The 14,371-nt window shown below is 44.8% G+C and overlaps 1 protein-coding gene across 5 annotated transcripts in view; it reads left to right on the plus strand.

The window, feature by feature from the left end:
* NEK11 (NIMA related kinase 11) overlaps positions 1-14,371 on the plus strand; it is a 182,890-nt gene that overhangs the window by 59,909 nt on the left and 108,610 nt on the right. For all 5 annotated transcript variants that reach the window (XM_034760915.1, XM_034760913.1, XM_034760914.1 and 2 more), the window contains 3 exons: positions 4,954-5,072; positions 12,129-12,193; positions 13,839-13,965. In XM_034760915.1, coding sequence (XP_034616806.1) covers positions 4,954-5,072; positions 12,129-12,193; positions 13,839-13,965 — 311 coding nt within the window. The remainder of the gene's footprint in view (positions 1-4,953; positions 5,073-12,128; positions 12,194-13,838; positions 13,966-14,371) is intronic.

Consider the following 14,371-nt stretch of genomic DNA (forward strand, 5'->3'; position numbering starts at 1 on the left):
CACTGGCCTCTGGCAGACCCCGGCCTCTCTGGGGCCTATTTCCAAAAAGGCCGAGAGGAAGTACTTCGTCCCCACGAGGGGTCATGAGTACCTATACACCCACCCAGCTCCAAACTCCTTGGTGGTAGAGTAGGTCCACCACTGTGAGTGGAATGGCCAGCCCGCGCCCACACCAAAAGACAAGGACGCTCGTAGACTGGACACCTTTGGAAAAAGTTTATTCGTCTGCGAGTTTCCAGGTCAGGGTGGCCAACCACGAGGCACTGCTGAGCTGGTACGAGTTTAATCTCTGGGGATCCCTCCCCAAGTTTGAGCCCCTTCTTCAGGATAAGGATGGAAAGGAGTTCCGGGCTCTGAGGGTGCAGCTGCAGCCAAAGCAGCTCTCCAGGCAGCTTCGGATGCAGCAGGCCCAGCCGCTCATTAGATGGCTTCCGCAGTCTCCATGCGACGGGAGTCATGGCTCTCGCTTTCGGGGCTGTCGGTAGAGTCCCAATCCATAATGCAGGACCTGCCGTTTGATGGCAAGGCCCTATTTGCGGAACAGACAGACACCAGTCTGCATGGGATGAAGGACTCCCACACCACCCTGCGGACGCTAGGCCTCTACGTCCCGCCCCTTAAGGACAAGCCCAGGCCTCAAACCTCTGCTCCTCCGGCTTGGGGCAGATACGAACCCCCGCCTAAACGGCAGAGGGAACAAAGGCATCGGTCCCAACGCTAATCTGGTTCGGCCCCGCAGCCTGGGTCCTCGAAGACCAAACTGCCGGGAAAACGGCGTTTTGGACTTGTTGGGGGGGGGGGGGGGTCCACCGGGCCTGTTGCCAGTGCACCCCCCACCCAGTTAATAAAGTTGCCTTTTATGAACCGTTTATCGACCTTCTGACTGCAATGGTCCTGTATAACGTCAGACCAATGGGTCCTCAGCACCATCTCCCAAGGGTACAGGCTGCAGTTTGTTTCAACCCCTCCCAACTGTCTCCCATCTGGGCAGCCGGCCGGGGTCCTGGAGCATGACCTCCTCCTCCGTCAGGAGGTAGAGCGCCTCCTCTCCCTGGGAGCGGTGGAAAGGGTACCTCGGGAATACCAGGGCAAGGGTTTTTATGCCAGGTATTTCCTCATCCCGAAGGCGAAGGGCGGGCTTCGGCCCATCCTTGACCTGCGGAATCTCAACCAGTCCCTGGTTCGTTGCAAATTCTGCATGGTATCCCTGGCCTCTATTATTCCATCCCTAGACCAGGGGGATTGGTTTACGGCGCTTGACCTCCAGGATGCGTACTTTCACATCCACATTTTCAAGGGTCACAGGCGCTTCCTCCATTTCCTGGTGGGTCAGGACCACTTCCAGTTTACAGTCCTCCCCTTTGGCCTCTCTACTGCCCCAAGAGTATTCACGAAGTGTCTGGCGGTGGAGGCGGCCCACCTCAGGAGAAAAGGACTGCAGATCTTCCCCTACCTTGACGACTGGCTCCTCAAGGGCCGGTCTCAGTCTCTGGTGCAGCAGCAGATCAGTTTCCTGCTGGACATCTGCGCAGCTCTAGGCCTACTGGTAAACGAGGAGAAATCCTTGTTAATCCCCATTCAGTGCATAAGCTTTATAGGGGCACTGCTAGATTCCTGGGTGGCCACCGCCTCCCTCCCACAGGACAGATTCGAGATGCTCAAAGCTCTCATCGCCTCGGTCACGGCCTTTCCGTTAACCACGGCATGGGTGTGCCTGCAAATCCTAGGCCACATGGCAGCTTGCACCTATGTGGTGCGACATGCCAGGCTTCGGATGAGGTCCCTTCAGCTTTGGCTGGCCTCCCGGTACTCCCAGGCCAGGGATGGCCTGGACAAGGTCGTCACGGTGCCGCCAACGGTGGCGGCACACCTTCAGTGGTGGTCTCTCCCAAACAACATGCTCCGGGCTATTCCCTTCCGAGAGCCCTCTACCTCACTAGATATAGTGTCGGATGCCTCGGACCTGGGCTGGGAAGCTCATGTGCGGGACTTCAGGACCCAGGGTATGTGGTCGCCCGAGGAACTGACCCTGCACTTAAGTGTCAGGGAGCTCAGGGCCGTGCACCTGGCGTGCATGGCCTTTTGCCACCACATACAGGGAAGGTGGTCAGAATCCTCATGGACAACACGACCGCCATGTATTACGTCAACAAGCAGGAGGCATCCGTTCCCAGGCCTTATGCCAGGAAGCCCAGCTCCTGTGGGAGTTCTGTATAGCCCACAATATACTCCTGCGGGCCTTTTACCTGCCTGGCAAGAGCAACACACTCACGGACCGCCTGAGCAGGGTTTTCTCCCAATAGCACGAGTGGTCCCTGCACAAGGAGGTAGCCAGGTGGATCTTTCTGCAGTGGGGTATTCCCCAGGTACACCTGTTCGCCACTGCCCAGAATCGCCAGTATCCCCAATTCTGCTCCAGGGCGGGAGAGGGCGATGGGGCGATGTAGGATGCGTTCCTGCTCCCATGGGCGGGGCCCCTGTTGTATGACTTCCTGTCCTTCCCCTTAATAGGCAGGGTATTACAGAAAGTGAAGTCGGACGGGGCGCGGGTTATCCTCATAGCCCCGGACTGGGCCCGTCAACATTGGTACGGGACCCTACTGCAACTTTTAGCACCCCCCGTCCCCCTTGCAGGCTGCCGCTCCGCCCGGACTTCCTCTCGCAGGAGGAAGGTTGTCTCCTCCACCCCAACCTTGCCCTGCTCCACCTGACAGCGTGGCTGCTCCATGGTTGAATGAGGAGGAAGGGAAGTGTTCGGAGGATGTGAGAAGGGTCCTGCTGGAAAGTAGGAAACCCTCCACGCGTCGAACCTACCTGGCTAAGTGGTATAGGTTCTCTATGTGGGCGAGGAATAGAGGTTCCTCTCCCACATCTATCCAACTTGTCCTCTATTACCTCCTGTCTCTTAGGACCCAAGGGCTGGCACCCTCCTTCATCAGGGTGCACCTGGCGGCCCTTTCAGCTTTCCACCCACCAGTGCAGGGCCTGTCTGTTTTCTCATCACATGACAGCCTGGTTTCTGAAAGGGTTAGATCGGGCATTCCCTTACGCCAGACCTCCGGTCCCCCTCTGGGACCTAAACCTGATACTCTCCTGCCTCACAGGGCCTCCCTTTGAGCCATTAGCCATGTGTTCGTGGTCCCACTTGGCATGGAAGGTGGCGTTCTTAGTAGCTATCACCTCAGCCCGCCGGGTCTCTGAGCTCAGGGCCCTGACCTCTGAACCACTGTATACGGTCTTCAGCTCTGCCCTCACCCCGCCTTTTTGCCGAAGGTTGTCTCGGCTTTTCACATGGATCAGGATATTTTCCTCCCGATCCTCTGTCCTAAGCTCCATTCCTCCAATGAGGAACACCGCCTGCACATGTTTAGACGTGCGCAGAGCGCTGGCCTTTTATCTGGCCAGAACCAGGCCATTTTGGAAGTGTCCCCAGCTGTTCATTGCTTTGGCCGAGCGCATGAGGGTACGACTGGTGTCCACCCAGCGGATCTCCCGCTGGATCACCTTGTGCATTAACACCTGTTACGACCTGGCAGGAGTTTCCCCGCCTCCTATTGTGAAAGCTCATTCGACGGGAGCCCAGGCCTTGTCTGCGGCCTATGTAGCTTATGTCCCTATTCAGGACATCTGTAGGGCTGCTACATGGTCCTCTGTCCACACCTTCTCATCACACTATGCGATAGTCTCCCAAGCAAGGGATGACACCAGGTTTGGTAGGGTGGTGCTCCACCCGGGTAACCCTTAAAACTTTAGTCTTAAACGCCTATCCGCCTCCATCAGGTATAGCTTGGAGTCACCTATAGTGGAATACACATGAGCAATCACTTGAAGAAGAAAGGATAGTTACCTGTTCCCTAACTGGCGTTCTTCGAGATGTGTTGCTCAAATGTATTCTATGTCCCACCCTCCTTCACCTCTGTCGGAGTTGTCTGACAAGAAGGAACTGAGGGTGGGGGGAGCACGCAGCCCCCTTTATGGTGCGATATACCAGTGCCACTCCAGGGGTCACAGCGGCGCTCCCCCACTACGGATACTGCTAAGGGAAAAACTTGCGGCACCGGTGCACGTGGCGAGCACGCACACCTATAGTGGAATACACCTGAGCAACACATCTCAAAGAACGCCAGTTATGGAACAGGTAACTGTGCTTTCCTGTGCCCTCAATAAGGCTTCTTTAAAATACAGCCAGCTCTCCTGGACTCCTTTCCCCCTCATATTAGCCTCCCAGGGGATCCTGCCCATCAGTTCCATGAGAGAGTCAAAGTCTGCTTTTCTGAAGTCCAGGGTCTGTATTCTGCTGCTCTCCTTTCTTCCTTTTGCCAGGATCCTGAACTCAACCATCTCATGGTCACTGCTGCCCAGGTTGCCACCCACTTCTACTTTCCCTACCAATTCTTCCCTGTTTGTGAGCAGCAGGTCAAGAGGATCATGGCCCCTAGTTGGTTCCTTCAGCACTTGCACCAGGAAGTTGTCCCCAACACTCTCCAAAATCTTCCTGGATTGTCTGTGTACTGCTGTATTGCTCTTCCAGCAGATGTCAGGGTAATTGAAGTCCCCCATGAGAACCAGGGCCTGTGATCTGGAAACATCTGTTAGTTGTCCAAAGAAAGCCTTGTTTATCTCATCCTCCTGGTCTGGTGTTCTAGAGCAGATGTCCACCACGACATCATCCTTGTTGCTCTCGCCTCTAAACTTAACTCAAAGACTCATGGTCTTTGATATCTCTAATTGGAAGATGATTTTCCTTTTTAGGCTGCATGTATTTTGAAAAATTGTATTAAACAGAATTTTTAGAAAGCTATATTGATAAAGATCAGCATTAGAATTAAAGGGTGTGTCATATACCCAATATGCCTGTGGGTAACAGATAACAACTGAGTCTTATTTTTTTGGCATAAGAAGAAATGTTTATAACCCTTATATTAAACATGCCAATATCCTCCAATGTTTCAGGGTCGAGATCTAGACTGCAAAATTCAAGAATACAAAGAAGCTGGGAAAATATTCACTGAAAGCCAGATAATAGAATGGTTTATACAGTTGTTGCTTGGAGTCAACTATATGCATGAAAGGTACAGTAATTTACTTTTTCATATGAAACCAGTTAGATGTGATATGACAGAGCAGACTTGTATTGGCTAATTACAGATATTCAAATGGAAATAAAACCCTGCTGATTATTGTTTTATATATATATATATATATAGAAAACCCTGTACACCCATTTTGAATTAGTATACGTGATTGAAAAACCATTTAGCAAGAACAGTGCGTTTTTGAAGGGTCCGACCCTTCAATACCTATACTTCTATTACAACCTGTCATCTAGCAGTATTATGACCCTCTTTTAGCAGTAGTCATCATTTGCAGACCTTTATTTTCTAAGATCCAGGTGACAGCCTTGAGAATATAGAGTAGGATCAAAACAGTTAATCAAATCTTGTGAGTAAAACAAATATTCAGCCTTATCAGAGAGAGAACACCTCTTAAACATAAAGAGTAAAATTTATTTCTGGAGCAACTCCATTAATATCAATAAAGTTACCTTAGGGATAAATTTGGCCTAATGTTCCTCATTTTGGATATGTGTTTGAAGGCACTTACTATTTTCATCACTACATCAATGACTTAACCTAAAAAAATACCGCAGGTGACTCAGGCAATTATGTTTCGAATCTAAGTGATGAGCATATTTTTGTAATTTTTTAATAATGTAAGATCCATAACACCAGAGAAAATAAATTAGTCATTTCACAAAGTTCCACAGGTTATTTATTTCAAATCTACTTATAAGGTCCACTTATTCTTCTCTAATCTAGAGATATGAAGAGAGAAATAATGATTCCACTCTAAGGCTGAATGGCTTTGTCTAGGCTAGATAAATTTGGCAAGCTGACCACTGGTTGGTCCCACCAGCACATCGGTTACACCCCTCCACCTTCATGTCCACACACAATTTCTCCCAGCAATGTGCAGACAGTTGAACTACTGTTTGGATTAGATTTGCTTTGAACAAGGCTAGCCACCATATGATATTCTACCCAGCCAGTCTCCACTAATGTACCAGTAGTCCCAATATGGACAGTGATTTCTGGCACACTACCCCTGGTGGTGCAAATAGTCGGACCAGTGCACTGGACACTACTTAGGTAGCTTGTGTAATCCACTTTCACATTTCACTACACAGGTCAAGTTTGACCTAGATGGGACTCCTCACATGCTTAAAGTTAAGCATGGGCTAAAGTGCTTTGCTGGATCAGGACCAGTGCGCTCAGCACTTTGCAGGATTGAGCCCTAGGAGAGCAGACAGGAGATGAAAGACTCCTTTCTTAGTGGCTTTTCAGAAGTTCTAGAGCAGGGAGCCTAACTTTCAGCACCTTCCCTTTTTCATCAAAGTTGTTTGTGGCTGTTGGCAACACTAAAATACCATTGTGATGAGCTTGATATAAAATCCTATATAGCTAACTCTACCCTCCCAAATCCCAGCATATTTCATCCTCCATTACTCAAAGACTTGGACCCATGCCAGTCTCCTAGGGATAAGAATCCCTTGGCTGTAAAGACAGTATTTTAGCAGAGGTTGGTACCTTTGCCTATACATCTACAGACTGCTGTAGAGAGCATGATGGATAGAGGTCTCTGCTTTCAGTGCTACCTTTCAGATTATCCAAGGAGTGCTTTCCCAGCATTTGCCTCAGACAGAAAATGAGGAATAGGATTGAAATGAAAAACCTCAAAATCTAATTAAACTACCAATTTTCTTTTTCAAACTCCAGTTGGGGAATTAGGAATGGTCATATCCTAGAAAGACAGCTTTGTGTGAAACCCTTACTTAAACACACACACTATATATATATATAATATTTTAAATAAGGGGATACACTATGTGTAAGAGGTCAGGACTCACCCCTGCAGCGCTTCCTGCTGGTCGTCCAGGGAATTAGCTCACCAGCGCCTGGAGCGCCCTCTGCAGGCCAGTGATCCGCCTGTCCTCTTCTGGCACCCATGTCCCTCCCAGGACCTGGTGCCCCTATTACTGGGATGCTGCCCCCTGGCAGTACCCCACAGATCTCAGTCTCTCCTCCCTGGGGAACCTCCACCCACTATCCCCACCTTGCCTCACCACTAGGCCACTGCCAATCACCAACTAGCCCCCGCTCCCTGGGGCAGACTGCAGTATAGGCCACTCATCACTGGCAAGGGGGGATTGGACCTGCTGCCTTGGCCTGCCCTCTGCAACCCCCAGTACTCCTTGGCCTTCCGCTAGGCCACAGCCTGGGGCTATCCAGGCTGGAGCTCCCCAGCCCTGCTCCACTCAGGTACACTATCCCTAGCTTGCTGCAGCCAGGCCCTTCTCTCTCTGCACTCAGAGAGAGACTGCTAAGCTTCTAGCTGCCCTGGCCTTTATAGGGCCAGCTGAGTCTGTTTGGGGCATGGCCCCAGCTGCAGCCACTTCCCCCAATCAGCTCATCCTAAAAGCTGCTTTCTCCAGCCACAGCCCCCTCTGGACCGGAGCGGGGTTACCACCCCGCTACACTATGTAATAAAGTGAAACTAAAAAAGCTTCGCTGTCCCAGGCTCTTAACTTCTGTCTTTCCCCTGTGATTTTCATCTCTCTATGCCTTCTGTAGCTCAGGTTCCCCCTTCCCCTTTTTATTTTCTCTCTTTGAGTCATCACTGTTTAATGGCACTTTCCCAACCACGCTCAGATAGTTTGACAATTTTTATTTGCATTCCTTTTAATGCATCATATATTTGTGTATAGATGCACATTTAAAAAAATATTCTGTACCTTTCTGGTATTTCTTTATTATCATGCGACATAAAAATTATCAGAGACAAACGATAGCAAGAATGTAAATATGTGGACTTTTTAATAAGTCTATAACAGGCATCCATTCTAGGTACAAAAAATATAATTGCCAGCCTCTATTTATATACTTATACTGATTTCTTCTCTAACAATATGGAAAAATTATAGCACATGCTTTTAATCATTTCCAGTTCTAGTGCAAAGACAACATGGGCCTAAAACTGGAAAACATGAGTATTCATAAACAATTGCATTTCATAATAAAAAAAAATTCCTTGGATCGTGAGAAGGAGAACTTTTTGCTCAGGAGCATTTAAATTGCATACATCTATCCACATAGCTGAGCATGTGTCTACAGCTTAGCTGAAACTACTGCTTCAGTATTTAAAAATTCTATTTTCAAAACAAGATGTTTTTTGCTACCTGGAAGGATTTTTGCAATGACATTACAGATTAGAAAGATTAGAAATTTTCATCTTTTTCTTGTGCTTCATAAATCTCAAAGGGTATGATTATCTCATGGTGACCACACCACCTACTGTGTATTTTACATAATTGGAAGTTTTTTTGGATTTGAACTTGACAGCTAAATTGTCTAGAATAAATGGATGCACATCTCATCTATCATTAGTATAACAGAAAGAGAAATAATGGACTGCGTGCTTGTTTAGGTTAGAGAAAGTTAGCATGCTAACCACCATTTGGTCTAGTGCTTGCAACACATCACATGTCCACACACAAAATTGCTCCTAACAGCATCCAGGCAATCACGCCATTGTTGAGACTTCTTTTGAGTAAAACTAATCACTATGTGGTCCTTCACCTTGGTAATTTCCACTAGAGCAGTTTCAAAATGGAATGATTTTGGCATAGTAGCCCCAATGGTGCAAATAGGCCGTCAACTACCATCCTACAGTGCACGAGGCACTGCTTAGATTGCTTGTTTGGTCTTTCTGCCTTCTACTGCACAGGAGTCAAGTTTGCCAGAAGCCACTTAGCTCTACAAATAGTTCTTCACACACTGTTCAAATTAGTTCCATAATATTTTCACAGCAGTAAACTTCACTCTGTTTCAGTTGGTAGCATGTGGCAGAGGAAGCCTTATTCAGCTTGAGCAGAGCATGATGAAAAAAGTTCTTTCATACTTGTCTATGAAAATAGATTGTTTCTGTCTACTGCACCCTGAAGTATGGTGCTTTTATATAACAAGTGAGGATCAAATGCACAGTCTATAGTACATAGGCACAGGTAAATTTATAACGTTTTTAATAACTAAATTTAGCCACATTTGAAACCCACCCTTTGGAATCCAAATCCTGCCCAGAAATCAGTGACCGGTTGTTTACTTCAGAGTTTCTTTGTGATGAATAGTAGCCACAGAATGTATCCATCTGAACAAAGTGAGACATTTTATATAAAAATAAATATGTATACATATGTGAAATGATGAATGTCACTTTAAATAGTGTAATGTTCCTTGCTAATTTAATGCATGACAAATGCATGTATATTGCTTTAAAAAGTTGCTATAACAAGTGTATTTCATCTGTTTATTTAGAAACCTTGGTAAATACCCACTGCATAAGCCATTGATTTAATTCATTCTCATCTCTCAATGCACTATAAAAACAAATTGGTTAACTATTATCCTTGGTGACAAGAACTGGAAGTAGTTTAAATATTAAAATACTATTGAAATCTTTTCTTTGTATTTCACTAAGCATAAAGACTCATTTTTCAATCTGCAGTCTGTAAATATACAATAATGCCTTCTATTAGGTATTTATTATTTGTATTTTATTGTTAATTATTTGTGAATAGTATATATTGGACTCTGTGAAATTACCTTTGTATCTCATGAAAACATTACTTTCCCATGAGATGTGGACTAAATTGCTCAGTTAAATGATGCATCAGAAGAAGTTATTGTCTCCGTATGGAAAACATTTTAGAAATCACTACAGTATTTCAGTACAGAAAACTTTAAAATTTTCAGGAAAAACAGGGCAATATTTGAAGATTGCTGAACAACAACTGTAGTCAGTTACCATATTTGATTTTATTGCTCACTTCTAAGGATTGTAGAGCCTCTGGCGCTCTCTTTATCTATTCTAAATGGTTGAAGAATTGGTCTCAATGAGACTACATGCAATACCAGTAACTGTAGGTATTGTAGACTGTTGTTCTAACTCCACTTGGGGGCAGATTATCACCTGAAACAACACTGTTGTATATGCCACTGACACCACAGGAATCAAGTGGGCAAGGTAAGACCTAGATGGGATGGTGGGACATGAGGGAGCCCTATGGGGGGAGAATTAACAAAAATTCCTTGAGCCTGTGCTTTGTATATAATATAGATGATGGTGGTGATTATTATTATTTTTTTACTTGGGTGGGGGGAGGAAGATAGGGGTGTCAAGGGTAGAAATTTCAAGAAGTTGAGAAAATATGGTTACACACAGCACTACTCATGGCTTAGAAGGGCAACTAAAATTATTAGGGGTTTGGAACGGGTCCCATATGAGGAGAGATTAAAGAGGCTAGGACTTTTCAGCTTGGAAAAGAGGAGACTAAGGGGGGATATGAGAGAGGTATATAAAATTGTGAGTGATGTGGAGAAAGTGAATAAGGAAAAGTTATTTACTTGTTCCCCCACCAAATGAAATTAATGGGCAGCAGGTTTAAAACAAATACAAGGAAGTTCTTCACACAGCGCACAGTCAACTTGTGGAACTCCTTGCCTGAGGAGGTTGTGAAGGCTAGGACTATAACAGGGTTTAAAAGAGAACTGGATAAATTCATGGAGGTTAAGTCCATTAATGGCTATTAGCCAGGCTGGGTAAGGAATGGTGTCCCTAGCCTCTGTTTGTCAGAGGGTGGTGATGGACAGCAGGAGAGAGATCACTTGATCATTACCTGTTAGCTTCACTCCCTCTGGGGCACCTGGCATTGGCCATTGTTGGTAGATAGGATACTGGACTGGATGGACCTTTGGTCTGATCCAGTACGGCCATTCTTATGTTCGTATGGTGTCATGTGAATCCTTGAGTAACATCTTGGTTAAAACTGATGGGAAAGAGAGAGAGAATGATATATATTTAATAGATTTTTTTGCAAGTAACACTTTTTCCCTGAGAGGGGATTCTCAGATCTTTGAGGATCCCCCACTTTTTAATTACTCTATTCTGAAGTATCTCAAGATGAGGTTTACCCTTCGGGCAGATGACAGAACATAGCTCCCTTAAGAGCAACTAGATGGGTAAAAAGAGCAACAGGTTTTGTTCCCTTCCATCAAAGGCTGACTATGTTACCTCTGCAGCTCACCTACTTCCTTACATCAAAGAACTGAGTGCTAGGCTCAAACTATGACACCTGCATTCATGTGTTTTATACTAGGTACTGTGACAGACCCAGACCAGTGGGGTACAGGAGTCTGGTAGAGGGCAAATATACTGGTCACTGGATGAGTAGTTTTCTGTTCCCTGAGTGACCAGAGCAGGGGCTGCTCTAGAGTAATCAGGAACCTGCTAGAACCAGTTAAGGCAGGCAGGCTAATTAGGACACCTGGAGCCAATTAAGAAGAAGCTGCTAGAATCAATTAAGGCAGGCTAATCAGGGCACCTGGGTTTTAAAAAGGAGCTCACTTCAGTTTGCGGTGCAAGTGTGAGAAGCTGGGAGCTGAGAGGTGCAAGGAGCTGAGAGGGTGTGGGTGTGCTGCTGGAAGACTGAGGAGCACAAGCGTTATCAGACACCAGGAGAAGGTCCTGTGTTGAGAATAAGGAAGGTGTTTGGAGGAGGCCATGGGGAAGTAGCCCAGGGAGTTGTAGCTGTGATGTAGCTGTTACAGGAGACACTATAGACAGCTGCAGTCCACAGGGCCCTGGGCTGGAACCCGGAGTAGAGGGCAGGCCCGGGTTCCCCCCAAACCTCCCAATTGACCTGGACTGTGGGTTCTCCCAGAGGGGAAGGTCTCTCGGCTGTTCCACAACCCACATGGTGAATCTTCGAGGCAAGAAAATCCGCCAATAAGCGCAGGACCCACCAAGATAGAGGAGGAACTTTATCACAGTACCTAGTTCCTAATCCTGCAAGTAATTGCACATGGATGCATTTCTCCACCACAAGGAGCCCCATTGAAGGCAATGGAGTCAGGTACAGGGATGTACCTGTGTATTGTGAGTTGCAGGACTGGGTCCTAGTCTGCTAGGCTGGCCTTTGGTAACACCGTTCTAATGAAGGAAGTGGCTTGGTTAATGTATTTGACTATAATTTCCCCAAATCAGATGAAATTGAATTCCCCTTTGTGTTTCAGGAGAATACTTCACAGGGATTTAAAAGCCAAGAATATTTTTTTGAAAAATAACCTTCTTAAAATTGGTAAGATTTCCTTACTTTCTTAGATGACTTTTAGTACTATAGAAAATTCCATCACAGATGTTATAAATATGTAGATTTAAATTAGTTGGTATCTAGAGGTGTCTAATGCACTGTATCTTTTTTGTGGTATAGTTCTAAAACTATGGTAATACTTATTTTTGTGAATGGCTTTTTAACTAGGGGATGTCAACTTTTCATGCACAAGCATTTGAAAACAAAAGGATATCTTAAGGCAGTATTTTATTTTGAACTTGATCTAGACTTGAGAAACAATGTATATCTTTTTGTATAGAAGATTCATGACCAATTGATTTTTTTCTCCATGCTTTAAAAATCATTGCAAGTTTTTCTTGTAAAATCATTTTATGTCTCCTTATGAACATTCAATATAGATCATTAAAATGTGCATATAATTTAATCTCCAGCCTTTTCTAATAGTTATTGGTATTTATAATAGTTATTTCCAACCATTACACCCTAGATTTACTAATCTTTATATAAATTGGTTCTCTTTCGTTTCAAAATGAAATATTTGTAGGAACATATTGCCAAGTCTTGTCAAGACACCAGAACTAAGAAGACTCTGGACTCTTATTTTCACAATATGCAGTTGTCTTATTTTCAAACATTGCACAATATTAACATTATTTTATTAATGTCCCTTTTCAAAATCTTTTCTGGTGAAAGAATTGCGAAAGCAATAACTTTTTCCCCTTATAAAACAGTTCTTTCTTTTTCTGTATAAATGCATATGTTCATGCACTGCATCTGTTTTATTCCCCTGTGTAAGGGGGATAGGTGTACTGACTCTTATACTCAGTATGTTTGTGTCAATCGCAGCCATATTGTTAGTTAAATTCATTAGTAATTTTTTTTTTTTACTTCTTCTAAACATTCTTTTATATGAATGTCATGGTAATGAAAGGTTCCAGACTGATATTGTAGCAATTTGATCTAACCTAATCTCTGATTTTTCTACTGCACCCATCACCATGGTGACGAGTTGTCAAAATCTTCTATTTAAAAGATACAGCATGCATAGGCATCAGCAGTGCAAAATTCTCCACACTGCCTAGACAATATGCCTTGGCCTTGAACTGTAGGAATCACCTCAACAGGGGAGAGAAAGTTCATTCTCCAGGCCCTTTCAATCCTTAGCATCTCTGCTGAGAGTATAAGCAACGTTGCCAGTTATTAGTGCTGCTTTCTGTGAGATGGATGGACATTAATCCATGGGGAAAAGGACTGACTCTGTCAAATCAATTTAATATACCAGACAGCCATAAGATGGAAAAAACTTCTGTTTACTATTAGCTTGGGCTGCATTTGAATCAACAGTGTAGAAGTGAAAAGTTCTCTATCTCATTACCAATACTCTGAGCCATTCAATTACCCCAGTTTTTGTGTTTCAAGTGGCAGATCCTTGCTGATAACTATCATAGCTTCACTGATTTCAACAGTTATGAGAATTCACACCAGCTGAGGATCTGGCCCCACATTTTTTAAATAATATTAAATTATAAAATGTTATATTAAAGTCACTCAAAGTAAGTTTAGAATTCGTGATTTGATTTTTAGTCTAGATTTTCTTACCTACCTAGTATGGTTTTTTTTTTTTTTTTTTTTAATACAATTTTATTTTAAGGGGACTTTGGAGTTTCTCGTCTCTTGATGGGATCGTGTGATCTGGCAACTACGTTTACTGGGACACCTTACTACATGAGCCCAGAGGCACTGAAACATCAAGGTTATGACACAAAATCCGACATTTGGTGAGTGGATAACATGGTGTTTGGACTGGAGTATTCATTTCTTTGTAATGAACAAGTCGATTAAAATGCATTGGTTTTCTAGGTCACCATCTATTTGCATGTATTATGTGCTTGCTATTTCTTTTCATTAACAAATTTTTTGAATACAAAAGAAGTCAGGGCCACCTGGTTAGAATGCTTGACTACTCCATTAGAACTATTCAAAGGCACTTATTTCAGTTCATAGCTACGTTGCAATTTGGAGCGTTGTTCCTCATGTTTAGAAGTGAGTAGGCTGTTGTCATAGGACGAGCTGGGCCTTTAAAGGGAAGATCAGGTGCAGCCTCTGCCAGTACCTGTCTTTTCTTCCAGGTCAAGGAACTTGGTGGAGAAGGATCAGGTGGTCATAGACGAGGAGCAAGGCCAG

Source organism: Trachemys scripta, chromosome 2 (genome assembly GCF_013100865.1).
Source record: "Trachemys scripta elegans isolate TJP31775 chromosome 2, CAS_Tse_1.0, whole genome shotgun sequence".
NCBI classification, from domain to species: domain Eukaryota; kingdom Metazoa; phylum Chordata; order Testudines; family Emydidae; genus Trachemys; species Trachemys scripta.